The sequence below is a fragment of the Trachemys scripta genome, chromosome 9, assembly GCF_013100865.1.
Source record: "Trachemys scripta elegans isolate TJP31775 chromosome 9, CAS_Tse_1.0, whole genome shotgun sequence".
Classification (NCBI taxonomy): domain Eukaryota; kingdom Metazoa; phylum Chordata; order Testudines; family Emydidae; genus Trachemys; species Trachemys scripta.
Window position 1 is genome coordinate 41,848,278 of NC_048306.1, and position 26,664 is coordinate 41,874,941.

The 26,664-nt window shown below is 46.6% G+C and overlaps 1 protein-coding gene across 2 annotated transcripts in view; it reads left to right on the forward strand.

Annotated features, from left to right (window-relative positions):
• Nucleotides 1-26,664, forward strand: part of LOC117883365 (exocyst complex component 1-like) — a 66,900-nt gene that overhangs the window by 11,170 nt on the left and 29,066 nt on the right. Inside the window, exons 3-9 of one of the 2 annotated variants that reach the window (XM_034782622.1) lie at nt 3,426-3,585; nt 5,503-5,696; nt 11,809-12,036; nt 13,114-13,246; nt 14,934-15,043; nt 17,798-17,947; nt 19,535-19,628. In XM_034782622.1, coding sequence (XP_034638513.1) covers nt 3,426-3,585; nt 5,503-5,696; nt 11,809-12,036; nt 13,114-13,246; nt 14,934-15,043; nt 17,798-17,947; nt 19,535-19,628 — 1,069 coding nt within the window. The remainder of the gene's footprint in view (nt 1-3,425; nt 3,586-5,502; nt 5,697-11,808; nt 12,037-13,113; nt 13,247-14,933; nt 15,044-17,797; nt 17,948-19,534; nt 19,629-26,664) is intronic. The other variant, XM_034782623.1, reaches the window with a different exon arrangement.

Consider the following 26,664-nt stretch of genomic DNA (forward strand, 5'->3'; position numbering starts at 1 on the left):
CAACTACCTGAAAGGGTGTTCCAAAAAGGATGGATCTACACTGTTATCAGTGGTACCAGATGACAGAACAAGGAGTAACGGTCTCAAGTTGCAGTGGGGGAGGTTTAGGTTGGATATTAGGAAAAACTTTTTCACTAGGAGGGTGGTGAAGCACTGGAATGGGTTACCTAGGGAGGTGGTGGAATCTCCTTCCTTGGAGGTTTTTAAGGTCAGGCTTGACAAAGCCCTGGCTGGGATGATTTGGTTGGTGTTGGTCCTGCTTTGAGCAGGGGATTGGATTAGATGACCTCCTGAGGTCCCTTCCAACCGTGATAGTCTATGATTCTATGATACATATACACAACTTGTGGAAACCACAGAGAATGAATTACTGAGCCTGAGCAACACTAGGGCATTTTAACTAATGCAACTCTGGGAAAACCTCCCTCTGCTACAAAATGGAAGTGAATGGTCAAAAACAGGCAGGCTGCAAGGACTTTTACAGCTTATGCTTCATCCAAAGAGCCCCTGCACCTCACAGCCTGCTCCTGTACACCGAGCTTGTGTTTCATGAGGAACCTGCCCTCCCCTGGTGCTGTCAGAGCCCTGACATTGCAGATTCTTCTGCGCTTTAAGTTACAGCTCCCTTGACAAAAACTGTATTAATATTTATGAAACGATTCCTGGATAGCCCCCTGCTTTAATAGCGCCTTATAAGGCGTGCTATAAACCAGGCCGGTCGTAAATTCCCCACAGATGGCACTGCTACAAGCTGTTCCAGAGACTGCTAGTGAGCCTATAAAGCAGTGTGGGGGCGTGATGTATCACTTTCAGGTGTTTAGAAAGCACCCTGTAAAGTGTCATAAGACTGAATAAATCATCATAAAGTCTGAGCCTATTATTATTATTATTATTAAGATCAATAATAATGAATGCTGCCTCCAAACTTCCCGGAAGCTAGGACAGCGCAGTGCTAATGAGCTGGCTGAGGAAGACACCAGGCTGAGTGGAATATTCCAAGCTGATCACTCTGTATCCCCTTATTCCATTATGCCCCAGAAGCAGTCAGCTTTGGGCCCTATAATGGAGCTGGCCAAGTCCAGGCCTGGGACTTCAGGAGACCCCAGATGGTGACAGTAAGCAGCACAGGCCGTGTTAGCCTGGGAGCTAGAAATAACCATAGGATCTGTCGGTGTGCAACAGCCTCAGTGAAGCATCTCCTTTATGTTGATCACAGAGCAGTCCTGTTGCATCTTTACCACAAGGAGGGCTTCAGTCACAGTCAGGGACAGGAGCCAGAGGCACCCCTGATCTGTGATGGATTGGCAGTTCCTTTGCTCTTCTTTTTAATTGTCATTGAAGGGCTAAAAAGGGGTGTAACAGGGCTGGGCACCACCCAAGCACCCCCTTGTGGCCTCTGCTTTCCCCTTCTTCAGGGCTCCTCAAACACACTCAACAGGAAATTAAAACATTTCCGTACCTGGGGTCCACTTTAATGTCCTCAGATATATACTGGGCTTCCAGGCTCCAACCTCAGTTCAGTGTCTTTCTTCCATTAGTTTGGGGTTTTTTAGCCCTCCTTCATTAATCAGTTTTGGCTAGCCCCCGGCCCTCCAGACATTAAGGGACAAGCCACCCCATTACAAGGGGGAACTGACATTTTTTTCTCTGGTACCCAGGGCTTCCCCTTTTCAGCTTGCTAACCAGTGAAGCTGGGGTAAACGGCAGGGATTGTTTTTTAAAAACTGCCTTTAGAGCTTTCCCCTGCTTTGGACTAGAGGAAGGGGAAAGTATATACAAGAATTGGAGCAAATAAAGATCATATTGCACTATTTGCTTCTCTTTCAGTACCATGGCACAAGTTCAAGCCAAATTAAATGCCCATAAAGGAGATGCTGGCTTGCTCCTCACCCTTTCACTGTTGCTGGAGTGTGCTTGCATATTTCCACAAAGTGTCCTTTCCTTAGCATGAAGCAGGGAATGTCAGGAATGTTCCAGGATGCTCCACAGAATTGTACATGCTGCAGCATCATGGCAGAGAGAGTTAAGCACAGGGATGGGGAAAACCATTTTTGGAACTTCTTGCCAATGATCTGAACTGCTGGGGAAACAGAGGGTTCAGATTTCAGGCCTGGGTCAGGACCAATAAGGGTATTTCCTCAGTGGATAGGTACATTCTGTGTTTACTCAGAGGGCTTCGCCCCAAGAGTAGTTTTAAAATCACAGCTCTCCAAAATATCTCTGAAACTGCCACACTCTCACCCTCTGCACGTTGCTTATAATTCACAAAGCCGTGTGGCTCTACCTGTTGGATCCCATCTGGTGCCCTCTGGTGGGAAATTAAGTTCTATAAAAGGGGGAACTCTCCCAATAAAAGGGTACCTCAAGGAAAAATTGCATCAGTGACGACCAGCCAGAAACTGTATGAACACATGACTCAGAGACTCAGGCCATCTCCCAAGGAGCATGAAGCATACCAGAGGGCTGATCTGCCGGCAAGGTAATAAGACTTCTGGCTAACTTCGTCCCACAGATATGCCTCTGCAGCTCCATCAATGCTCATAGAACATTGACATGACACAACTAGTAGTGGGTAACAAACAGTAGGGGAGGTAGCAAGATGAGTATGAAAATCTGGTTCATAATAATGCCTAGCTCTTCTTATCTGTAGATCTTAAAACACTTTATGTAATCCCCATTTTACAGATGGGGAAAATTAGATACAAAGAGCTGAATTGACTTGCCTACGATCACTCACTGTCTGGGGATTGGTCCTGCTTTGAGCAGAGGTTGGACTAGATGACATCCTGAGGTCCCTTCCAACCCTGATATTCTATGATTCTATGACTCAATACCCAAGCAGGGAACAGAACGCAGCTCCTTCAAGTCCTAGGCTACAGGACTATCCACTAGGCTGTACTACCATCCCACAAGCTATCAGGATCTTGGCTTCAATGGGCAGCACCTGCCCTACCTGCAAGCTGAATCACCAAGACCTACAGCAGCATCTGAATTTTCCTTCGAGAGCACTCCTCTATTTGCTAGCCATGCCCAACACATCTTGGATTATGAGAGCAGACACAATCAGCGCCCAAGGTGGCATGGATGCAGACATGATTCATTGCTATTGAACTGTTAAAATCAAGTTACTCTCTGTATCAGTGAACTCAATTCAGATTAACTCCATGTCAGACTCTTCATTTGCAAAGTGACCTTGTGGTAGCATTAAAAATCCTAATCTCAGAGCTACAGCCCTCCAGAATTGCTCATCCCATGCTCCGTTTGCTTAGCAATCAATTTGACACTGGAGCCTGCTGCATTAGCTACATAGGAGGTCTTCTCTTTTACAGTATTCAGCACATTTGTTAAATTGTATCGCATAGCATACAGTAAATGTGTTATAGCCAGCAATGTAATTAATTGCAGCTCTTGTAATTGGTGTCTAGGAATGTCTGGAGTTTGAGTTGCAGTTTGATAAGGTTTACAAGTGGACAGCTGTCAGTGCTGATGAGAAGAATGCCTTTATCAGATGCTTGTGGAAGCTGAACCCACGATACCTCTCCAGCAGCATTGCATTTGTTAGCATCCCCTCCTGCATGCTGGAAGGTAATTATGGCTTCTTATCACACTTGTGCGGAGTGGCTTTCTCTGCCTTGATCCCTGTAAGCTTCAGTTCCTTATTCCTGTCATGCTTTGTGGGACCCTGGCATTTTTTGTGACCCTCCTGACTGGAGTCAGTATTGGGGATTGGGGGGGGAGGGATTGGGGAGGAGGGATTTTTTAACAGATAGCCCCAACTGTGCTCCAGAACAGGTACCATTTTTCCCCTGCTTGTCAAAAGGCTGCCTTTCCTTGAAGGGCATATCCATGACTTCACCTTAAAGCAATCTAAGGCAACCATGGTGTAATGAAAAGAACAGAGGAAGTGTCAGGTTCCAGAAAGGGCAGTCACAAGCAGCATCAAACCTGAGGCTTAGAGTAGCAGAGGAGTTTGTAGTCAAGATCCAGGCCAGGGTTGATGCCAAGGATTTGGATCAGCCTCCGAGTCACATTTTAGGCAAAGTCTGATCAAGCCAAGATCAAAGACAGGAGTTCAAGGGCAGGAATAGGAAAGGTAGCTACAGGAGAGTCACACTGCTGCCTGGATACTTCCTGGAATGCCCCGTGGGTTTATACAGGATGGTGAGCCAATCAGGAGCTATCAGGCTGCTGCCTGTCGGACCCCTTCAGTTGAGACTTCCTGAGGTCTGTGTTGGCAGCAGGTTGTGGGCAGTGGAGTGCAAGTTGGTTTCAGCTCCTACTGGACAGTAGCAAAGCAGTGTTTGTTATCTGCCAGCTCTGCAGTCTTGGGTTCACAAGCCGACAGGCCTTACCCAGAGAAATCAGATTCAGACCACAGAAACAGTCTGTGTAACAGAGCTAGTCTTGGCCAGCAAGAGTGAAGCTAAACAGGACCTTTAGCTACAGCAATTTGAGCACAAGCTTTCTTCTTTCCTCCCCTCTGACTCTTGCACAGCAGCCCTGGCTGCCAGAGACACACATCTTCTTTATGGCTGTCTTTTAGTTAATGAGGGTTGTTGGTTGGTCAGAAGTCAGATAAATGTGCCTCTACTGGATATACTTTGGCTGCTAAGCCACGGCTTCGCAATTGTATAGTTGTGGATAATTAGTGGGATCTCCTTCTTCCCCTCGCTGTCACCTTGTTAGTTTGGTGGAAAGGTCAGATTGGGACAAAGCTCATTTTATTCCCAGTGACAGCAGGGAAGAGGGGCCCTGTTCAGGGGGAGGGAAGGGGAGATCGAGGGCCTGCTGCATGAAATGTGAGAGACAGTCACGGACAGAGAGAGAAGGAATCACTCATCCAGGGAGTTCAGGCTTAAGAGAGTATTTATAGAGCAGGCTCATTTATTCCCATGACTGTTGCCACATGGAGAAAGTACTGGGCTGGGATGAAAAATGGACAGTTTATCTTGCCTCTAATGGCTGTATCTGGGCTGGACAAGGTGTGGCGGTGGGGAACAGCATCAGCTTAAAAAGAGGCAATCCACCTATTGGGGGAATGCTACCAATCAGTGCGTCTATTGAGATGCATGGGGGTGAATCTTTCTCTTGGATGTGTCTGTCAGTGTATCTGAGGATATTGGGGTGGTGGGGGCATCTCTGGGATCCTGCAGGTGCCCTCTAGATACCTCATCACCATGTGGGCTTTCCCTTGCTTCGGGTGGGAACAGGCAGGAGCACAACTAGACTCCAGGTTAGGGTTGCTCTGCCCACATGCCTTAGGCCTGACCTGCAACAGTGTCCTGCTAGCCCAGCCCTGAGCCTCGCCTCCCCAGAGACAGATGGGACATGCCATGATTTTCTTCCAATATAAATAAATATCACCTGGGAAGTAGGCTAAGACTGTTGTACCCATGTCACTTGTGAGTGATTGGAACTGATTCGACTCCGCAGGAAGGAAAGGTAGATACAATGAAGTAACTAGAATGCTGTGGTATCCATGCATCTCCCCCATGCACACAGGGAAACAGAGTCTACAAGAGGTTGGAAACGCCAGCGCAGAGGCTGGGGACCAGGCTGAGCACAGTGCCTACCAGGAGATGACACCAAAGGAAACGGCTGACATGCTGAAGCTAATGGAGGAATATGAGCCGATAGTGAATAATTCCATGGCCTTTGCAGAGAAGTTGAGCAAAGACCTCCAAGTGCTGGATGAGGTGAGGGGCAAGACATCTGAGGCTTTCTGATATTCATCTTGGGTATTTGCTTAAGTCCTGGCAACTCCACCTAAGTCAAGGAAAAGAATCCCATTAACTTAACTGGAAATTGGATGAGGCCCATTGAGAGCTCTGGCTTTTTTATTTGAGCTAAGAAGCCAATTATTAGGATACAAAGCAATTTAGGGCCAAAAGCTTGTCCCACTGAAGTCAGTGGGAATGTTGTCACTGCCTTTAATTTAACAGTGCCCCGGGCTCTCTTTCATTGCGTGGGAGAACAGGTAAATAGCCCCCGTTGGAAGCTGCCCTCAAAGTAACAGAGTGTGTCTACACTGCAAAAAAAAAAGTCTGCTCTTAACTCAAATCAGCTTACCTGTGCTAGCTAACTTGGGTTAAAATAGCAGTGAAGATAGGGCAACTCAGCTTTTAATGGGTTAGCTCCTTGAGTTCACATATAGGCTTGAACTCAAGCTGCTAACCTGAGTTGAAAGCTGAGTTGTTGTGTGTTGACACACCCTTAGTCTGCAGCAGAGATCAGCTGTCAGAGGGTGTTGCTGCAGTAAATACCTTTACCCTTCCTCTAAAGAGTTCAAAGACATTGCTTCTCCAGCGCATGGCAGTGCTGCCAAGAGAATGGGGTGTATTTCCAGGTAACAGTTAAATGACTTGGGGCAAGTTATAAATGGTTAATACATGGCAGGGATCAGCACACACCAGCTTCTGTTACATTCATCACTATGATGTCTCATGAAAACCATGGGTATTTCCCAGGCCCATAAAGATAGCTCATGTATACAGGTCCTTTGGTTTGTTTGGAGTACCTGGAAGAGAGGCAACCAGACTTCCGCCAGTGGTGCTAGGGCCGCTCCTGAAAGCAAGGTCTCCCTGTCCATTGGGCTCCCAGTGCCGTGCGGGAGGAGAGCGAAGTGGAGGAGCTAGCATGGCTGCAGGTAGATGGCACAAGGAGGACAGAAAGACAAGGGACCCACTCCGCTCACTCAAGGTCATCAGCAGCCACTATGGTGAGGATAAGGAAAAGGAAGAGGGGGAAATAGACATTCAAAGGCAGCAGCCCAGCAAGGGGAGAAGAGAAACTATGAGAGTGGGGTTACAATGTCAGAGTGGGAGGGGAAGGGGGTAAAACTGAAGAGCAGAGCATAGGAGAGATGGAGTTCTTTGGGACAAGAGAGGGAAGGAGGTGGGGACTCTAAGGGCTTGTTTTCATTGCTCAAAAAGGTGCCTTTTTTACCTTGGGGGGTGCTAGCATGTGTGAACTTTCCTGAGGTAAAAACCCAGTGAGGACAAGGCCTGAGAGACATGGAGAGTGGGAAGGCTGGGAGGAGAGGACCAGGAAAGAATGGAATTGAGGGAGCGGCAAGGGGATGAGGAAGCATGTAAAAGAGCAAGGGAATTATTGACAGGTAAGAGGCTCATAACAGGAGACACTGCATGTGGAAAAGAAAAAGCTGGTGTGTTTTATTCCATTTATTTATGTTCCTGTATTTTATTACATTTCCCTGGAAGACATCCTATGTCTCTAAGTACTGGAGGGAACATGATGAAATGCCTGTTTAGAGCACTTACACTACAGCAATATTTCTGGTTCCACTGGATTTTATAGTTAAATAACTTAAAAAAAACCCCACACAATAGAAGAAATAACCTAAAATGTATCAGAATCCACAAAATCCTAAATCCATTTTGCTTTGTGTTCCTTTATGTTTGCTCTATTCTGCACTTGTGTTTCTATGTCGCTTCATACCAGCGTGTCTTCTTTGTGCTTTGGTATGTAGTCCTTAGATCTGAGAAGCGGAACTCCTGAGGTCTGTTTCTAACAGCAAACATCTGTGTGCTCCCTGGTCAAGTCACATAACTGCTCTGTGCCTCAATTGCCCCATCAGTAAATTAGGGGCAGCAATACCTATCTTCCAAGGGTACATAATAAATATTGGTTAAGTTCTTGGAAATGAAAGGAACTGCAGAGTGCTTTATTTATAGGACCATTAATTGATACATAATTATTAACACTTATTCTTTTGATAAATATAAATGTGGCATTTATCAATAAGTATTAATATTATTGTGTACAACCGAGTCATGCATCTGCTCATATACTTCCTACAGCATAACAATAAACACTTTGTTCTTTTAGAGCACCTTTCCTCTAGGGATCTCAAAGCACTTTGCAAACATTAACAAAATGTTGCTAAAATGTTGTGGCGAGTGAGATGGTGGCCATTGTATTTGTGAGGCGTGGAGCTCCAGTTCATACCTTGATACCCTAGTTCACTTGCTGATTTCCAGGGCATTCTTAAATCCACATGAGCTTCTGAAACTCAGAGACGTCTCATGCAGTAGAGTTATTATCATTACCTGAGCAATATTTCTCCAGAGAGCTGTCCCTTCTAGCAGTTCTCCTGCCAGTTTGATTGGTGCTGCTTTGCTAAAGGCAAAGCCCCAAGGCTCTGAAAAGCCCTAATAAGAAAATGAAAGGGACAGCAGTGACAGGCTTGCTGGAGGTTTATGGCTATAATTTAGTAGCACTTAATAAAAAACAAAATGTCAGTTGGAACCTTGTGGAGCATAGCCTGGAGCTACTGCAGTGAAGCTGGAAATCTGAGACTCAAAGGCAGCTGAGCAGCAATGGGGAAATTACACTGGTTTGTTTCCTGGCAGCTTCCAAGAAATTTCAGAGCGGGAGGAAAAAGTTGCCTGCCTTAGTTTTTGTGGGTCTTTGAGATAAGAACCGGCATGGAGCCACACACAAAGCCCCAAATGCTACTCAGTTCCTTCCGAGTGTTTGAGGGTGAGGGGGTGTTGAACAAGCAGAAGCTCAGTGGTTTCTGTCATCACTCTCATCAGGTGCTTGTGGAAAAGCTTGCCCTCTTTTCTCTTCATACATGGCTTCATTAGAGTTCAAGGAGTGAGTGGCAGGCTACTTGCCCAGTTTTCAGGTCTTTGTTTCATTTAGGACTCTACTGAATCTTCCCTGCTCCATTGTGGGTCTTTTTGTCTATGGCTGAGGCCAAGTCCACCAGCTTCAAGCCATGCCTCTCCTAAAATGGTACCATGTGTGGGACAGACAGGTATGCCTGGTGCCCTTATGGCAGTGGTGGGCAACCTGCAGCCCATCAGAGTAATCTGATTGTGGGCCACGAGACAGTTTGCTGACATTGACCATCTGCAGGCATGGCCCCCAGCAGGTCCAAGTGGCTGCGGTTCACCATTCCCGGCCAATGGGAGCTGCAGGAAGTGGCGGCCTTGCTCCCTTCATGGGAGCAGAAATGAGATCTTCCTTCAGTGAAGCTCTGTAGACTGACCTTCTTTGGGTCTAGGGCAGCTTGTGACAGAATTCCCTCACCAGAGTGGCACCTCCTGCCCACCATCACACAGATTAGCTTTCTCAGCCAGCACGCCCTCTCCTGGTAGTGCCGATCCCAGCGCTTTCTCCTCCTACAGACTCACCTCAGTCGAGGAACGGCAATGTCCTTTCATGACTCAGCCCTCCAGTCATGTCACCATCTGTGTTCCTGTGCAGGGGTGTGTGTGGGAGGAGTATCTCCCAGTTCTATTGTCCAGCCACTCTCCCAGTGGTGAGAGGAGGGGACCTGGGCCCACCCACTACTCCAGGGACTCTGGCTCCCACTGCCTCTCTTTAACTTCGCCAGCAGAGCTGCTTCAATTTCCTGGGCCACTTCCCCATGGGACCCAGCACCTTCTTTGTACTCTTCTGAGGGCCTCCAATTCGCAAGTGCCAGCAGCCAGCCAGCAACTGCTCTGTCCAAGGTACTACCTTCCTGCAGTCTGTTAGGAACACAGTCCTCTCTCCTTAGGCTCCCCACAGTAACTGATCCTAGTCTGCCCAGCAGCTCCCTTTTATGTGAGCCTGCTGGGCCCTGATTGGCTGCGCTGTGCAGCCTCTCTCTGATTGGCTGCTCCCTGCACTGCCTCCCTAGGCTGCTTTTAACCCCTTCCTTTCTGGCTTGGGGTGAATACCCCATCACACAGCCCCTTCTAACTTTTCTAGGAAGCCAGGCCTCTTGTTGATTTACAGAACCTCTGTCTCCTTTCCTCTGTGGCCTTCATGGTTGCAAAGCACTACCTGTGTTTTCTGTGGGGGCACAGATGCTTCTGTTGATGTTGCTTTTTATTTAATAAAAATCTTATCACCTAATTTTAATATTAACAAAGACAAACTCATTTAAAAGACAGAAAAACAACAGACCAGAAACTTCAATCCTCCCAGGTCTGTTCAATCCTCCCAGGCCTGTGTCTATCGATTATCTTATTTGATACCCAACATGGTGCTTCAACCAGTGGCTACGATTCAATTACCATTTCAAAACCAGTTAATCTCTCATAGATCTTGTCCGTGATGATTAACAAGCAATTATAGCTCCATGGCCTGTCAAAGCAAATGTCTAAGACCTCCTGAGGCTAATAGTGCCTCCGATTTTCTTATATATATGTACATGTCATGCGTGATTTAACTGTTCATTAATTCCACCATCAAAACAGCTCAGCGGGGTAACACATAGGAAACCATGTGTGTGGTGGCTATTGGCTCAGAATTTGCGTGCCTCCTCATAATGGCCTGGGTCAGATACTTTTGTGGGAATGCAGAGAAATATGGCCATAGGGAGAGCTGGCTATAGGATCACATAGTGCCCCGGAGTCCACACTCACCCTTGGCAAGTGGAGGGGAGCAAGAGCTCCAGCAGAGCAATGAGCCAGTCATTGCTGCTGCCCCCAGTGTGTCCCCCCACAAGGAACAGGAAGTAGCAGAGCACCCAGGGCCCTGTAGGAAAACCAGGTGCCATCACCAGCCCTACAGCACCCTTCTTTCTTCTGCTCTTTGTGGAGTGTACTCGAGGAGGTAGCTGTGGCGGTTCCAGCTACTCTGCTGGAGTTGCTATTTCCTTTTTCCTCCTTGGGCTGGTAGTGGATGGGGCTCTTACAGGGCCTCCTGCTCTCCACCATCTCTCTGGGGCAGCAGCCACCTTAGGGGCTGTGGGGCACTCTGCAGCAGCTGCCTGGAATCTGAGAGCCCAGGCTGGAGGGAAATCAGCATAGAGCCTTCCTTTGTGGGTTTTGGGGTGGGTGAGGCTGAGAGCACATGTGCGTGTTATGGACATGGCCTTAAACTGGATATACAGAAGCAGAACCTCTCCCCTGCCTGAGGAGGAAGGTCTGTTCACTTCCTCTCTCAATCCAACGGATCTCTCCAGTGCAAGACCTAGCTATCCAGGCTGTGCTGTTGGAACAGCACGTGACCCTTAGACAATGTGTTAAATTGAAATTATTATGGAAGTGCACCTACTTTGTGATACTCCATATCCCTGGATGGCACAGGTCCCATGAAATCTCACCGCACACAAATTGAGACAGCCCCACACATGAACTGTCATCTTGGATTCCCTCCGGCAGCCCCACTGAAGGCGGCAGGAGAATTCCTCAGAGTGGGAAGAAAGGTGGATACTACAAAATGCCGCGGAGCTTGGCTTCATGTCTGAATACAAAAGGAATGTGCTCCACACATGCCCAGCGTGCGACATTTCCCTGGCATAATATCACGTCAAGGCCTTCAAAGGCTGTATCTAGGGAAGGGTCTTGTGTTTGCATGAGTGGTTCAGAAGCTGCCATGCCACTTGGCTTCATATTCTGAGCTGGTGCTGTGGACATGTCAGATTCTCAGAACCTTGCAGGGCACACAGCAGAACCCCATGGCATGGCATGGCATGGCCTCCAGAAACCTCTGCTGCTATGGCACTAATCCAAAGGCATTTTATCTTTGCTGAGTATAAATAGGATACATTGACTCTGTGTGTGTGTGTGAGAGAGAGAGAGAGAGAGAGAGAGAGAGAGAGAGACTGAATGTCTACCTCTAGTAGTGGACCGCAGGCATTTTAACAAACTGTTGCACATTGCCACCGAAAGAGTTCTGTTTTGGCCCAAGTAGCAGAGGCCTGGTGGCTTTCTTGCAGAAGTCCCTGTCTTTGATCCTAGCTAGTGATCAAAGTGTCTGTGTGTATGTGAATATAAGCCAACCACAGCACCCATCACTGCACTAGCATTGTGCTGTACCAGACCACTCTGCTTCTCTTGTTCACAGGCCAATCTCCAGGCCATCATCTCTTCCGAGAAGCAGGTGACACTGCTGATGGGCTCCATTGATGAGGCCCTGGCAGAGGTTGCCAAAGTGGAGGAGACCTTGCAAGTTTATGATGAGCTGCTGGGGAGTGTGAAGCAGCAGATGGATCACATCCAGCAGGGGAACTCCTTGCTGCACCAGATAGACTCCAACCATGAGAAGCTCATGAGCGAGATTCTCTTCCTCACGGTAGGTGAAGTCACAGAGGGAATGATGCATGGCCCACTGAAGTCAGGGGATAGACTCCCACTGGGCTTAGGGAGCCTGATCCAGACCTGCCTCCACCGGGCTCCCAGCCTGTCTGGCTTAGGAGTGAGGGAGCCGGACAGTTCTTTGAGGCCTAGATACTATGGTGATGGGCACACTGCTCAGATTTAAAATGAGGGGGTGTGGCCCAGGTGCAGCAGAGGTGACATGGCTGGAATCAGAGAGTCTCATGGAACAAAGACAGCTTTATGTGTCATGCTGCTACTAACTAGGCAACAGAAAGGAGCACAGAGAGGCCCATGAGTTCACAACAAAGACCAGTGCTTTATGAGCAATGACACAGATTCTCAGCACAACTCCTGGGCATAGCGACAGCTAAAACATTAACTCTTTAATTGCATTGCAGCACAGGATGCAGCTACTATCAACAAGGGTCATATTTGTGGTGGGGGAAAGGAGAGAAATGTTTGATTTTTCTGGATCATGTTTACCTGAAATTCTTCTTATCTCCTCACCAGCCAATCAGCTTCCAGGATTGTGCTGCCTCTCCTGTTATAAGTATGTCACTATGTCTCATTCCCATATAACTATGTCACGTGGGAACGAGAACAGTGGCATAAGTTTTTCGCACTGCTGCTGAGGCAGCAATCTGATGCTAAAATAGTTGCCTCTGGCTGCATGGCCTTCAATAATCCTCTCTAACTTGTAATCTCCTGGGGCAGGGACTGTCTGTGTGTTATGTGTTTGTACAGGCCCTAGCACCCTGGAGCCCTGCCCTGTGATTTGGATCCCTAGGCTCTCCCTTGCCATGACCCCATTCGGGAGCTCTGCTGTTTTTATGGTGCACTATTATTTTGGAAGGGGAAATGGCAGCACGATGCATTTGACTGGGAATGCAGCCTGGCAGTTTAATGTAGCACTGTGTCACTTAAAACAGTGAGCGTGCCCATCCTTCATATGTGCACACAGGGCATAGGACACCAAACTCGGATGCTGGTGAGGGGAGGAGGGATAGGAAGACAGCATGCATTAAATCAGTTCTCTTGGCTTTTTAATTAGAGTAATCTGGACCTTAGCAAGAAGCACCGCCAGGCTCTGAGCCGGGGCGACCTCTCTAGCCCCAGCAAAGTGAAGGCCTGCATTGCAGCAGCAGAAGCTCTCTCCAGCTGCATGAACGTTCAGATACAGCCAGGTGAGTAGGAGTAGAAGCTAACTGACGCCTTTTGTGCCTTATCAGCACCATTGACTTACAGTCATGTGAGCTGTCCACAGAGCACGGCACTATATTGTCCAACCTTCGCATAGGCTCACTGAGTCACTGGGCCGTGAGGTCCTCCTCTGAACCATGGCCTCCAGGATTTCCAGGGACTGCCCCATACCCTTCACCTGCAGGTTGGCTGAGGTAAAGCTCCAAAACAGAAGGAAGCCCTGAATTCTAGCACTCAACTGGAGCAAAATCCTGGAAGGAATGAGTATGAGATCCCAGACTCATTGTTCAAGTTACTTCACCTCCTCGGGTGTCAGCATTCTCAGACATAAAACTGGCTACAGTGCAGGAACCTCCTGCGTTTGACCTGACCTTTCCACCACTCCCAGGCTTCACTTGACTTGTCTGTTCTCCTCCAGTCCCATCTGAATTGCCACACACTCACGGGACATTACTTCACTTTATTTTCTGATGTGAGGGATGCGTATCCTGCTTTCCTACTTCAACACAAACCCATGTTAGACTGGAAACAAAACCTCAAACTTTTCTCTCCTCACCAAATTTCATCTCCCCACATCCTCAGTGAGCTCTGTTCTCAGTCATTTACTTGGGATGACCGTCAGTGGCATTCCACTCCTGAGTGGCCTTGACCTGCCAGTTTGGGGCGTTGGGATCTTCAGTGGCACAGGGCTGATGCCCATGGAGAGCTGAATGTGGACTAGCGTGGTGGGGTACATGTTAAGAACATAAGAGCAGCCATACTGGGTTAGGCCCATGGTCCATCTAGCCCAGTATCCTGCCTTCTGACAGTGGATGGTGCCAGTGCCGGATGTTAGCTGGGGGAGTTACTTGTAAGGGATACATGGCTTCTAGGAGACATGCTGGAGGTTACTCTGCTAAGACCTTCAGGATCAACCTCAGAGAGACCTTAAAAGCACACTCTGGTGTTGCCTGTCATCCTGGACTTGCTGTTTTCACAGCCAGGGTAAAGGTTGGGATTGCCAGGCCAGCCCCATCAGTGCATATTTGTGAAGAAAGGAATCAGAAGGAAAGGGTTCTACTCCTCCAGGTCATAGAATTAGCCCACTCTCTGTCTATATATGTTATAGGGTAGGGGAAAGCATTGCTAGAGCAAGCTTAAGTTAAGCTTTGGCACCCTTTTCCCTAAATACGTTGGAGCCAGGAGTCATCTATATGCTGACTGCTTATCTGGTCTTATATTTAGGAAAGGAGCTAACAGAAGCTTGTTTTTAACGGAGAACCGAAGGCAGCCCAGTTGTACAGTATTTATATGAATGTTGGGGAATTATTTTCTCCTTTAGAATAATACAGCATGGGTCTGATTTGAAAACCCCATGGGTGCAGTGATATGCTTCATTTGTGCATGAAAGGGCAGTGATTGCATCGTACAGAAACTGGATATTTGCACATGAAGATGGACAGCTAGCGGTGTACTTTGCATGCATAGTTTTTAAACTCAGGCACTGCCCTTGTTATTTTAGTGCGGCAGTGAATATTTCACTCCTTTGGGGTTTGGATTAGAGTATTTCTTCAAAATTGCACATCTCTGAGACCTGTCATATTTGTCACTTTCATGACTGATGTGTCTTTGGGCACAACGCTGCATATGCAGTCTCTCGTTATGTCAGCCGTGTCTCCTCCTTAACTCAAGGTTACCGGAAGCTGCAGGCCATAGCAGAACAGTTGATCATGTTTGAAACGCTGAAGCAGAACTTTGAAAACAGTTTCATCAGCCATATTACAAGCATCTTTGAACTGCAGGTAGGTTAACCCCAAACTTGCCGTGGCATGTGTTAAACACTGAAAAGAATTAATATTTTGGCAATGCAATGTTGGAGGTATAGAAAGTGCTACCCTAAAAACAGGCACAGAAAGGGTTAAAAGACACCTGTGTCTTCCCCAGCCCTTCTTTAGACACACCTAAACAAACCTTCTTTGGATTGACTCTCTTACAGGGGGGCAGTGTTGCACATATTTATTGATCTGGAGAACTGTCCTCCCATGCCACTGTCTTGCCGCAGTCAAATTCAAAAAAGGCTTAGCCTGAACGACATTTTTTTTAAAGTGATTCCCCCGCCCCCCCCGATTTCCTATATACATTAGAAACTTAGGTCCCCATTAGCTTGTAGGACTCTACGTTTACTGGAAACTAATGAAATGATAACATCACAAGAGGGAAGAGACTGAAAGTTGCGGCCTGGGGTATGCGCAGGAATTTAAATTTGATCCCTTTTGGAGGTTGTGCCCATGCCCATCCCCCGCCCCTGAGGAGCTCACTGGCCCTCACCACTCCAGCCCCGGCAGGAACTCGCTGGGACCAGAGAAGTTCTGTGCCCCCGGCCGATTACTGAGTGTGGGGCGTGCGTCTGCTTGCCCCTCCTTGTGCATTCCCCTGGTTGCGGCTATTGAGAAAGGAAGGGATATCAATCAGCTTGTTTATAACTTCGTTTTTGTCCACAACCATTTAACTTTGGAGCCTAATGAATGCTTGGGAGAAAGGATGTCTTTGTTTAAGTCTCAAATTACTTGCACCTTCATTTGAAGTGTGAGACTCCTGCTATTGCTAAATTAAAACATAAGCAAAAATCTATTTTGGCAGGGGCAGAGAAAGGAAAATAACACCTTTCTCGCTTTCTTTATATATGAAACAAACCCAAATCCCTTCAAAAAGTCACCTTTAAACATCTACATTACATCTGGGAGGGGATCTACTCGGTTGGGAATGGACAAAGCAGAGGTTTGTAAAGGAGAAGGGGTTAGTTCCAGGAGAGCACAGACATTCAGTTCAGGGTTTTTCTCTCTGGAGTGGGACTCAAACTCCATCCCTAAGAGCATAGAAATCTGGATCACATTTCCTCCTTCTCATGCCCATTGAAAAACTAAAATAGTCCTTGCCACGTCATTATTGAATATTGTTTGTCAGGAATGGTTCTGGGTCCTGATTCTGGTCTCACGCAGCTGTGACCATATTGAGATGAGACTCCATCAGGCCCATGGTTGGATATTATTGCCTGCAGAGAGTGGATTCTAAGTACTCTACTGCACTGGCTCTCAACCTTTCCAGGCTACTGTATCCCTTTCAGGAGTCTGATTTGTCTTGCATACCCCAAGTTTCTCCTCACTTAAAAACCACTTGCTTACATTCACCATATAATTATAAAATAAATCAATAGGAATATAAATATGGTACTTACTTTTCAGTGTACAGTATACAGAAGCAGTATAAACAAGTCACTATCTGTATGAAATTTTAGTTTGTACTGACTTTGCTAGTGCTTTTTATGTAGCCTGTTGTAAAACTAGGCAAACATCTAGATGAGTTGATGTACCCCCAGAAGACCTCTGTGTACTCCCAGGGGTGCACGTACCCCTGTTTGAGAACCACTGCTCTACTGTGCTGTTGGAAATAGCTGTGTTAACTATGGCTCACTGCTAAATGGCCCATATCTAGTTTTCTAGATTCTGAGTGTGACTAATCACACACACAACGCAAGGATTTATGCTTGGAGTCAACACTAAGGGTTATTTTATTGAATGACGTCTTGCTTTGCCAATGCCCTATTTTCTACCACCCCTTTTAAACTTCCCTTTGGAAATGGTGAGGGACAGAGGTTGTAATTGCCCCTCAATCTCTCCTCCCCCAACATGTCTCCCTAGCAGCCCGAGAGAATGCCTTGCAGTAGCCTGCACTATGCTATCCTGGGCCTGCAGTCAGGTCCACCTATCCAGATCCTTGCACCTGTGCAGATCTGATTGCACAATGTGGGTCCTCATAAGTAGAGGCTGAATTGAAGATGAACAGACTTTGTTGCCTCTCCGGCTAAGATCCAGCATCACAAATGTGGCTTCTCAGTTTAGTTTCCCACTGCAGCTTGACCAGACATTACCAGCTTATCATTTTGTTCAGCCCTGTTCCCCTACAACTGGATGCAACATAGGTCACATCTGCACTACAGACTTCTACCAACATAGCTATGTCAGTCAGCGTCGTGAAGAGGTGTGATCCCTCAGCAACATAACTATGCCAGCAAAGGCCGCTAGTGTAGATGCAGCTATATTGGTTATACCAGAATAGCTTATTTCCTTGAGGGGTGGTGGTGATGGAATAAGCTATCCTAGTAATAGCCCAGCTTTGCATCAATAAGCTGCATCCACTCTACTGGCATAGTATAGCTATACTGGTGAAGCAATAAGTGTAGACCCATGGCCATAGTGGTTTTTAACATTGCTCTCCCAAGTAACTTCTGGCTTCTCAAATGTTTTCAGAACCATAGGTGCTGGAAGTAGGAGCACGGCAGGTACTGATGCACCCCCTGGCTTGAAGCAGTTTCCATTATATTCAGGGTTTACAGCTTGGTTCAATGGCTCTCAGCACCCTCACTATACAAATTGTTCCAGCATCCCTGTCCAGAACTGGAGCTTCCCATGTAATCCAGGAGAGATTCATTTAAATTTGCCAAGTGCTGCATATGAATGATTTTATTGAGCTAGGCTTTGCTCTTTCTGTTGTTTCAGGGAAATGGTCAAGTTCCTGCCCGAATGCAGCAGGCTAGCAAGCTAATTTCATCCACCCATGGGCCCTACCATGACGACCTGCTACCTTACACTCCACTTATGGCCTGGCTGAAGAGTGCCAACCCGATCCTGTTCCATGACCTCCCAAAGGTACGGCCTCACAGCTGAACTATCCAGTGCAACATCAGCCATGGTGGGGTAACAATAAATAATCCTACATTATTCCATTAAGTGGGATGTTTTTAATTGGGTTGGTATTCTACGCTGTGGTATTTTAATATAGACGTGTCCATATAAAGATGAAATGAAGAAATCACCAAGGAAATATCACTTTTATTCACAACAGTATTTTATGTAAAGTCTTTTGGGCTTTGACTTAAAGCTATGCCCTGTTTTCTGAACGAGGACACTACTCAAGCATAGTCATCGTTATCTGAATTTCCCCAGCTGAGATCAGAGCCCATGATGCCAGGCCATGGGCACATTCATAGTAACAGAGACACTCACAGCCTAAGTAGACAAGACAGGCAAAGGTAGTGTTATCCGCATTTTACAGTGAACTACCCAAATGTGCATAGGCATCTATGTTAGAGCCAGGGACTGAACCCAGATTGGAGTCCCAGCTCTGCAGCATAGTCACCATCAGAGTGGGATAAAAGAATGCCCGATGAAGTTTGATCCCTGAGAATATCAAACATACAATGGACCCCTCAGTATTCAATGAAGGCCAGTACCTATATCTGATCAGAAAGACAGCACCCCCTCGTACCATGCTGGGGCATTCCTCCATTGCTCAGACTAAGAGAACAGTAGCACCTGCTAAATCACTAGCACTTCTCCCTGCAGCTCCCCTTTAGAGCAGTGATCCTCAGACGGTGGCTCAGGAGCCCCAAGTGGCTCTTCAATGTGTCTCCTGCGGCTCTTTGCAGCACATGGTATTAAAACACTGCATGATTTCATTCTTAACCAATCAGGATGCTTTTACTGTGTTATTAACCAACTGTAGAATGTCAGTCATTTTGCTGTGAGAAGCATATATATAGGAATGAGTTTATTTTATTTATATTAAATGAAACAATGAATTCACACTACAGTGGCTCTTTTGGGTAATGTTGATCACTGATTTGGCTCCTGATTCACTGAGATCTGAGTATCACTGCTTTCGAAGTTTCCCATCGAAGTACTGACCACCTCTGAGGCTACTTAGCTTGTGAAAGCCAAATGTGCAGTTGGAAGGCAGATAGCCCTTCACTGACAAGAATGCTCCTTACTGTGGGACTGTCCTGTTTGCTGAAAACAAGAGCCGGGAAGGATGCTGGAAGCTGTGTTTTCATGTTAGGGGTAAAGCTCACCCTCGTGGAAGACAAAGTCCAAGCCGATGCTATTGTCCACGGCACAGCATGCTTGCTGTGGCATAGTCTGGGTGCCAGAGTCTTCACAGTTCAACAACCTTGCTCGCTGAAGCCAGCGAACGGCATGACTTTAGAATGGGCTTCAATGCTGAGCACTGGGTTCTTCCCTTTCCAGGTTTTTATGATCAGTTCCACAGCTCTCCCAAAGGCCTGATCCAAAGCCCACTGGAGTCAACAGGAATGTTTCCACTGACTGCAGTAGGCTTTGTATCAGGCACAGTATAGAGACTGCTGAGAATGGCTTGGTGGTGGTTGAGATGGGGAGCTGCAGAGAGACAGGAGAGAGACCCACTGGCATTTCCTTCCCCATTCCTTCCCCTTCCAGGTCTATGCCTGGAATCTTAGCAGACTCTACGAGAGGGAAATCAAAGCTTTTTTCGAGCTGGCCAGAATGCTGCTGCTGGGAAGAACAAAGGATTGTAAGTGATTCAGTGCTGTGGGACAGGGATTTATTTGTAAGTGGGGTACACAGAGGAATTGTACCCCCACCCCATTCCCCAAACTATCAGTTCTTTGGGTGGGTTTTCCCCTCTCATCTGTGGGTCAAGTCCTCAGCTGGTGCAAACTGGCAAAGCTCCATTGTCTGTAGAGGAGTTATGCTGATTTACACCAGGTGGACATTGTATGACCATTTGCTGCAGGTTTTATTCAGTACTGCTTATTTGCTTTTGAGCTTTGGGGTCTTTGTGGCTTCCCCTCCAGGAATTCACAAATAAATCTCTGCTGTGGAGAGGCATAGGCATTTCTGCAGGCATCAGAGAGCCAGAGATGCAACACTGTCTGTTCGCATGGTAGTGCAGGTGAAGCCCAGAACCATTCTGTGATACTAGTTTTTCCCTGAAGTGTGCTAACGTTTGCCAATCCTGCAAACACAAACGTATGCATAACTTTACTTAGGTGAACAGTGCATTGACTTTAATACATGGCTGATCAAAAAACTACAGCTTCTGTAAGGTATGGGAGAGCTCAGGCAGATGCAGAGATCAATATCAAAATGACCCCAAAACAAAGTGTTTCATTTAGATTTTCCCAACAGAAAATAGAAAAAAAAAAATTAATCCAAGTCCACAACGTGTGGGGAGGAGTGTTGGGTGAATCCAAGAGTGCTGTGTCATGAATTGCTCCCTGCAATGGGAGGAAGCTGTTTGCACAGTGCTTCATAACGGTCTGGTGGTTTCAGTGACTGCTAAGCCATGCTGTTTCCCATTGCTGTCAGTGGCATGGATAGTAAGTAGTAATCTGCTGTGGTGGAGCTAATGTGGAATGAAAGGCACATTCCATGGCTGTCAGACCTGCTGGTCTACATATATTTTACAACCTGAGGCATTAGAAACACATTGCTCCCATAGCAGGGTCTGAGGGTGGAGGAATAATTCATTCCCAAGGGGCTCATTCCCGAGCCTCACTCCAGGTCCTTTGCACTGTTCCCACAAAGATGGGCCAAAAAGCAGCCCCTCTTTGGCTGGCAAAGAGCCGGTGTGGCCCCTTCCCATTCTGCAGCCCCTGGTATAAAGGTAATTCCCCCAGGGAAAAAATAGGCATGGTTGGAATGCACTGCATCCCAGCAATCCCTACAGACCATAGCCAGCTGGGCTAGGAATGCTGTAAATTACACCAGGAGGTAAACTGGCTCTAGGATCGGGTCACCGCAGTAGTTTTAAACTCTTCAACTGTTCCTAGGGTCCTCTCCAGTCATCATTTCCTCTCTGTCCCATGGTCTGCGATGGAGTCTGTAGGGGGGGGCCAAGCGGCAATAATGATTGTCCGTTTATGTAATAGAGCGCTACCGAACATGTGAACCAGTGCTTCCTCCTTGATTTTCTCCATCTCTTGCTGTAAAATATTCCACCTGTGTCCTTTTGTCCTGATTGGTCAGTGTTGTATTCTTTGGATAGGATCATTAGTGTAGTCACACTCTGGTGGGGCCGTCATCACCCAGAGACAAAGGGATAGAACAGTGGCTAAAAGTGACATTGGAACCACCAACAAAATGGCTCTGCTAGTGGAATTCCTGCTGGATCAGCCTGCTGGACATCAGCCTACCCATGTATACCTTTGCTGCTCTCCTGTGGTGCGAGATCCCCAGCCCCGGCTCCCTTGGGTGGGCAAATATCCCATCATCCCTTCTGAATGCAGGTGTGCTCCTGCTTTCCTCTCTATACATCCTTGGTTCCTGAGTCACGTTGGGGTTTTGGTTTTCTTCCCCAAAGCGTCACTTTCAACTAACCCCCACTTCCCTTCTGCTGCAGTCACGGTCTCCTTTCCATATTTCCATTCCCTTTACACAGCATCCATTTGGGAAGACTTGGCAGAACTACATTGTTCTTGGCTTTATTAGATCATACCCACCCTCTTGATTCCCTGCCACTAGTCCCAGCTGCAGGTAGCAACCCTCTACCCTGTCTTCCAAATCTGTGTCCATGGTGCCTTCGGTCTACAAAACGTAACTGCCTGCACCTTTGCCAGGTCTGCCTTGAATTGTGGGAATCTTTCCAGGCATTTCCCAGCAACACATGGCTTCAGTTATTTCACCTGCCATGGCTCCATCAGATTGTTTCCCCAAAGCTGAATGAACTCTTCCCGTTTCATGCTCAGCTGAATAACTGTGTTTTGATCCCAAAAGCTTTGGCGAAGTGATTATGAAAAGCACTTGTGTGCGAAAATGCAGACAAGGTGGCTCACCCATGCAGACTGTGTCTCAAAGCCTCCTCTCTCCTTGTGGTTGCTGTTCTCTGTTAGCTCACAAGCTCCACAGTGGCTCTCCTCCTCCCCCCATTGCTGGAGAGCTGTACTCCATATTCCACTGCACACCAGCGACTTGTCTCTAGTGGGGAGATCGTCACCCTGCTCCAATCACAGAGCAGTACATGGTGCACCACAGCCCCATAACCAGCAGAGGGCGGATTCTGGCACAGGCACTGTGGAAGACTGCCATAAGGCTGCTTTCCTAGGACACACTCTCCAGTCCCACCATAGAGGGATGTCCAGGATGCAGCTGCATCACATAACACACAGGAGATTCTGGGCAGCTCTGTGACCCATAGGGCATCCTAGGGGAGTTGCTGTAAATTAGCCCCTTGGGGCTGTCTAAATTATTCCAGGAGCCTGCAGCCCCTGGAGGAACCCAGGATTAGCAAAGCTCAAAAGTGGCTTAAAGCCACTTTAGCCCCGTTTCTCCCCAGGCTGCAAGTTCTGTGCTGTGCCTCCTTGAGGAGCAGCACAGCATCTCACCCCAGTTCCCCATAGCCTCTTAGCATCCCCTCTCCCATGTAACACACAAGATGTGTACAAACTCTGCCAGATGATCTAACAAGGATTGGAGCTATTTCATGTGATCAGCAAAACTGGAAGGGGAAGTTGAGATTATAGAGAGTTACTTGCTGAACTCAATATAGCTGTTTAAATTCATTTTTGGGATTACATCAGTACAGCATGTTAGGCCTTATAGAATGATTTCTTTAACAATCGGACTAGAATTAATGTTTATAAACAGTCCAATGTTGTTAGAGCACACTAGAGCACTGCCTTGCTGTATATACCCAGGTGAAAGGCACTGCAGAAATAGCTAAGATACTGGATCTGGGTGTAAGGGGACCCCATGCAGACATAAGGGGCCATACAGACAGGGATTTTTCTGTAGAATTGGGGTCTATGGAATCATGAAGTGTAGCATTGTAAATTTACATGTAGAGCTGTCTTGGAAAAAAAAGTATGTTAAATGAAATTGTCAAGGCTGTATCCCCACTTTGAACTTTAGGGTACAAATGTGGGGGCCTGCATGAAAACTTCTAAGCTTAACTACCAGCTTACTTTTGGATCGCTGCCACCATTCCCAAATGGATTCCCTTCCCTGGGAAGCCTTGAGAAACCTTTCACCAATTCCCTGGTGAATACAGATCCAAACCCCTTGGATCTTAAAACAAGGAGAAATTAACCATCCCCCCCTTCTTTCTCCCACCAATTCCTGGTGAATACAGATCCAACCCCCTTGGACCTAAAACAAGGAAAAAATCAATCAGGTTTTTAAAAAGAAGGCTTTTAATTAAAGAAAAAGGTAAAAATCATCTTTGTAAAATCAGTATGGAAAATAACTTTACAGGGTAATCAAACTTAAAGAACTCAGAGGACCTCCCTCTAGCCTCAGGTTTAAAGTATAGCAAACAAAGATAAATACTCTAGTAAAAGGTACATTTACAAGTTGAGAAAAACAAAGTAAAACTAAGACGCCTTGCCTGGCTTTTTACTTACAAGTTTGAAATATGAGAGACTTGTTTAGAAAGATGGGGAGAACCTGGATTGATGTCTGGTCCCTCTCAGTCCCAAGAGCGAACAACAACCAAAACAAAGAGAACAAAAAAAAAAAAAAAAAGCCTTCCCACCCCCCCACCCCAAGATTTGAAAGTATCTTGTCCCCTTATTGGTCCTTTGGGTCAGGTGTCAGCCAGGTTACCTGAGCTTCTTAACCCTTTACAGGGAAAAGGATTTTGGAGTCTCTGGCCAGGAGGGATTTTATAGTACTGTATACAGGACAGCTGTTACCCTTTCCTTTATAGTTATGACAGAAATATTTAGATTTTTTTGAAATTTTTTGTTTTTTGATGAAAAAAAATCAAATTTTTTATTGGTTTATTTTGTTATGATGAGGAAGACATCCCCCTTTCCTTATTTTTAATGTTTAACGAGGGGAAGTAAAAAAGGAAGCAGAAGTCCTTCTGTCCCTCCCCCCCACATTTTTGGGAATGAAGGAGAAAGAAGAGGGAGTGAGATTTCTCTCACAATTTCCAAATGAAATTTGTGCAGGTGTTTTGTTTCAGAATGGTGTTGAAAAGTGAAAACATTTCAATCACTGGGAAATGTTCCTGTGAAAAAAAAAATCATTGCCCTGGAAAAGCCATTTTTTAATGAAAAAGCTGTCAAAAAATTTCAACCAAGTCTATTACATGGAACGTTATGGGAGGTGGGTGTGAGGTGATGCTCCCCAACAGGACCAAGAATTGAGATGCCTCACCACTACCTGCCATTAGCATGAAGGCATGTTTGCCGTGGATCAGCTCCCTGAAACCACCAGCCTATAGCAGCACATGCGCTGCCTTCTATGCCCTGCAGACCTTGCTCTCTCTGTACAGGTTAGTGGTAGGCACACACCAACCCCAAGTACTCAGAGTGTTCCATGCACCATCCAGCACCTTAATCACTGAACAAACAGACTTATCAGGCTGGCTATTCCCAAAGGAACATTACCCACCAGCTTGTAGGATTCAACTCAGGACCAGCACTTTGCATGACGCTACAGCACTTAACTGTATTTATAGTGAAAACAAGAATGAGTTTATCAAAGTAACAGAAAGTAAGAATATTGGGAACAAGTAGTTACATGTATAACAAAATTATAAACACACTTTCCAGAGACTAAACTTAACTAGCAGGTTAACCTCCTGGCTAAAGAAGTTTGATCTTACCCAGTGTTCTTGTTAGCATTTTTTTCAAACCAAATCTGGTTGAGACCCCACTTTCATGAATGCAAAGATGCTGTCCCTTTTTTTTCCTCAGTGAAGGGGGCCAGGCTGTCTTCTTTGTCTTCTAGAAATACCCCCAGAGTTTGTTGTCTTTTCCGATGGACAGGTTAACGCCCCCTCTCCCCATGGCTTCTTTGTTCCTGCATCTTCCTTTCCTGCTGATTTCACATCGGTTCCTTACATACAAAGTCAAATGTTAATGGGCATCCATTGTGTTAACTTACAATGCTTAATTTACTTCCCGGACAGAGAGAGAAATGTTTCTTGCCTCCTGTCTGCAGGAACCGGTCTAAGGCATATCTGGTGACCTGCTTTTCGATTACATGCTTAAGAACATAATTTTCTGGAATAGATACGTAACTCCTTACATAGTACTCGTACATATTTCACAATGATATTGATGACTAGTGAGACACCAGCTTTCAACTGAGACCTCACATGACACTCTTTGGTGAGCCAGCATGTACAATCCAGAATCAGGAGATTCCTGTAACTCATCCCCTTGTCAGTTGGTATTAAGGGGTTCTTGGGTCACAGGGCGTGAGCGTGACAGACAGTGAACAGAAGCACCTGCCCACAACTGCTCACAGATATCTAATGAGATAGGATAAAGGTATATAAACTAACAAACGGTATAGAGAAAGTCAGATGCTTCTATTTACCCTCTCTCATAATACAAGAGCAAGGTGACATTCAATACAGTTGAAAGGCTACACATTTAGAAATCAGAACAGGAAGTCCATTTCAGACAATATGCAGTTATCTATGGATCTCATTGCCTCAAGACATTATGGAGCCCAAGAAGTAAGCAGGATTCAAGAAAGGCAGTGCTACTTATAAGCAATATCTGTAGTTACACTAGGAAGGATAAAAATTCATAAGGGGTTGTATCAGGGCTGCCCCTTCCTGGGGTGCCCTCCTACAGCTGGCTGCATCATGACCAGTGTGTCTGCCTCAGTTTCCCCTTCATTCACCCATAGAAAGGAATATAGTCTTTCAGTGTCCAGTGCAAAGACCCACCTCTAGGCATAATTTATTTATGAACAGTAAGCTGCAGAACCCTCATGATAAAACCATTCTTCCCAACCCCCAAAATACAACATGTTACAATCGCAGAAAACTTCCATGCCCTCCTCCAGGGGCATCGTTTCCAGACCACTCACCCTAGAGTCAGTTTCAAGTCTGTTCCGAGTTCTTTCACCCCTATTCCAGGCTCCCATTCTCCAGGCCATCCACCTGAGAGTTACCCAAGTTGCATCTTTCCCATGACTCTGCTTGCAAGACAGCTCCCCACCATGTTCCACTCCCCCAGGTCACTCTGCCTGTGAGTCCTACCCCTGCTCAGAGAATGTCCCCTCAGAGTCAACCCTCTTATTTCTGGGTGCAGCTTCCCACAGCCTTCCATTCAGGCCTGCAGCAAGGGGGCTTCCTAGCCTCTTCCCTCTTAAAAGGGAGTCAGTGAGAGGAATATAAAGGGACTCACACAGTAATGTACCCAGGGGTGGGGAAAGTGTCCATCATGAAGGTTTCACACCTTCCTCTGAAGCATCTGGTACTGACTACTATCAGAGATATGCTGTTGGATTAGCTATACTGTTGGTCTGATCTGGTGGGTTAATTCTCGTGTTCCTTAGAATCATAGAATATCAGGGTTGGAAGGGACCTCAAGAAGTCATCTAGTCCAACCCCCTGCTCAAAACAGGACCAATTCCCAACTAAATCATCCCAGCCAGGGCTTTGTCAAGCCGGGCCTTAAAAACCTCCAAGGAAGGAGACTCCACCACCTCCCTAGGTAACACATTCCAGTGCTTTACCACCCTCCTAGTGAAATAGTGTTTCCTAATATCCAACCTGGACCTCCCCCACTGCAACTTGAGACCATTGCTCCTTGTTCTGTCATCTGCCACCACTGAGAACAGCCGAGCTCCATCCTCTTTGG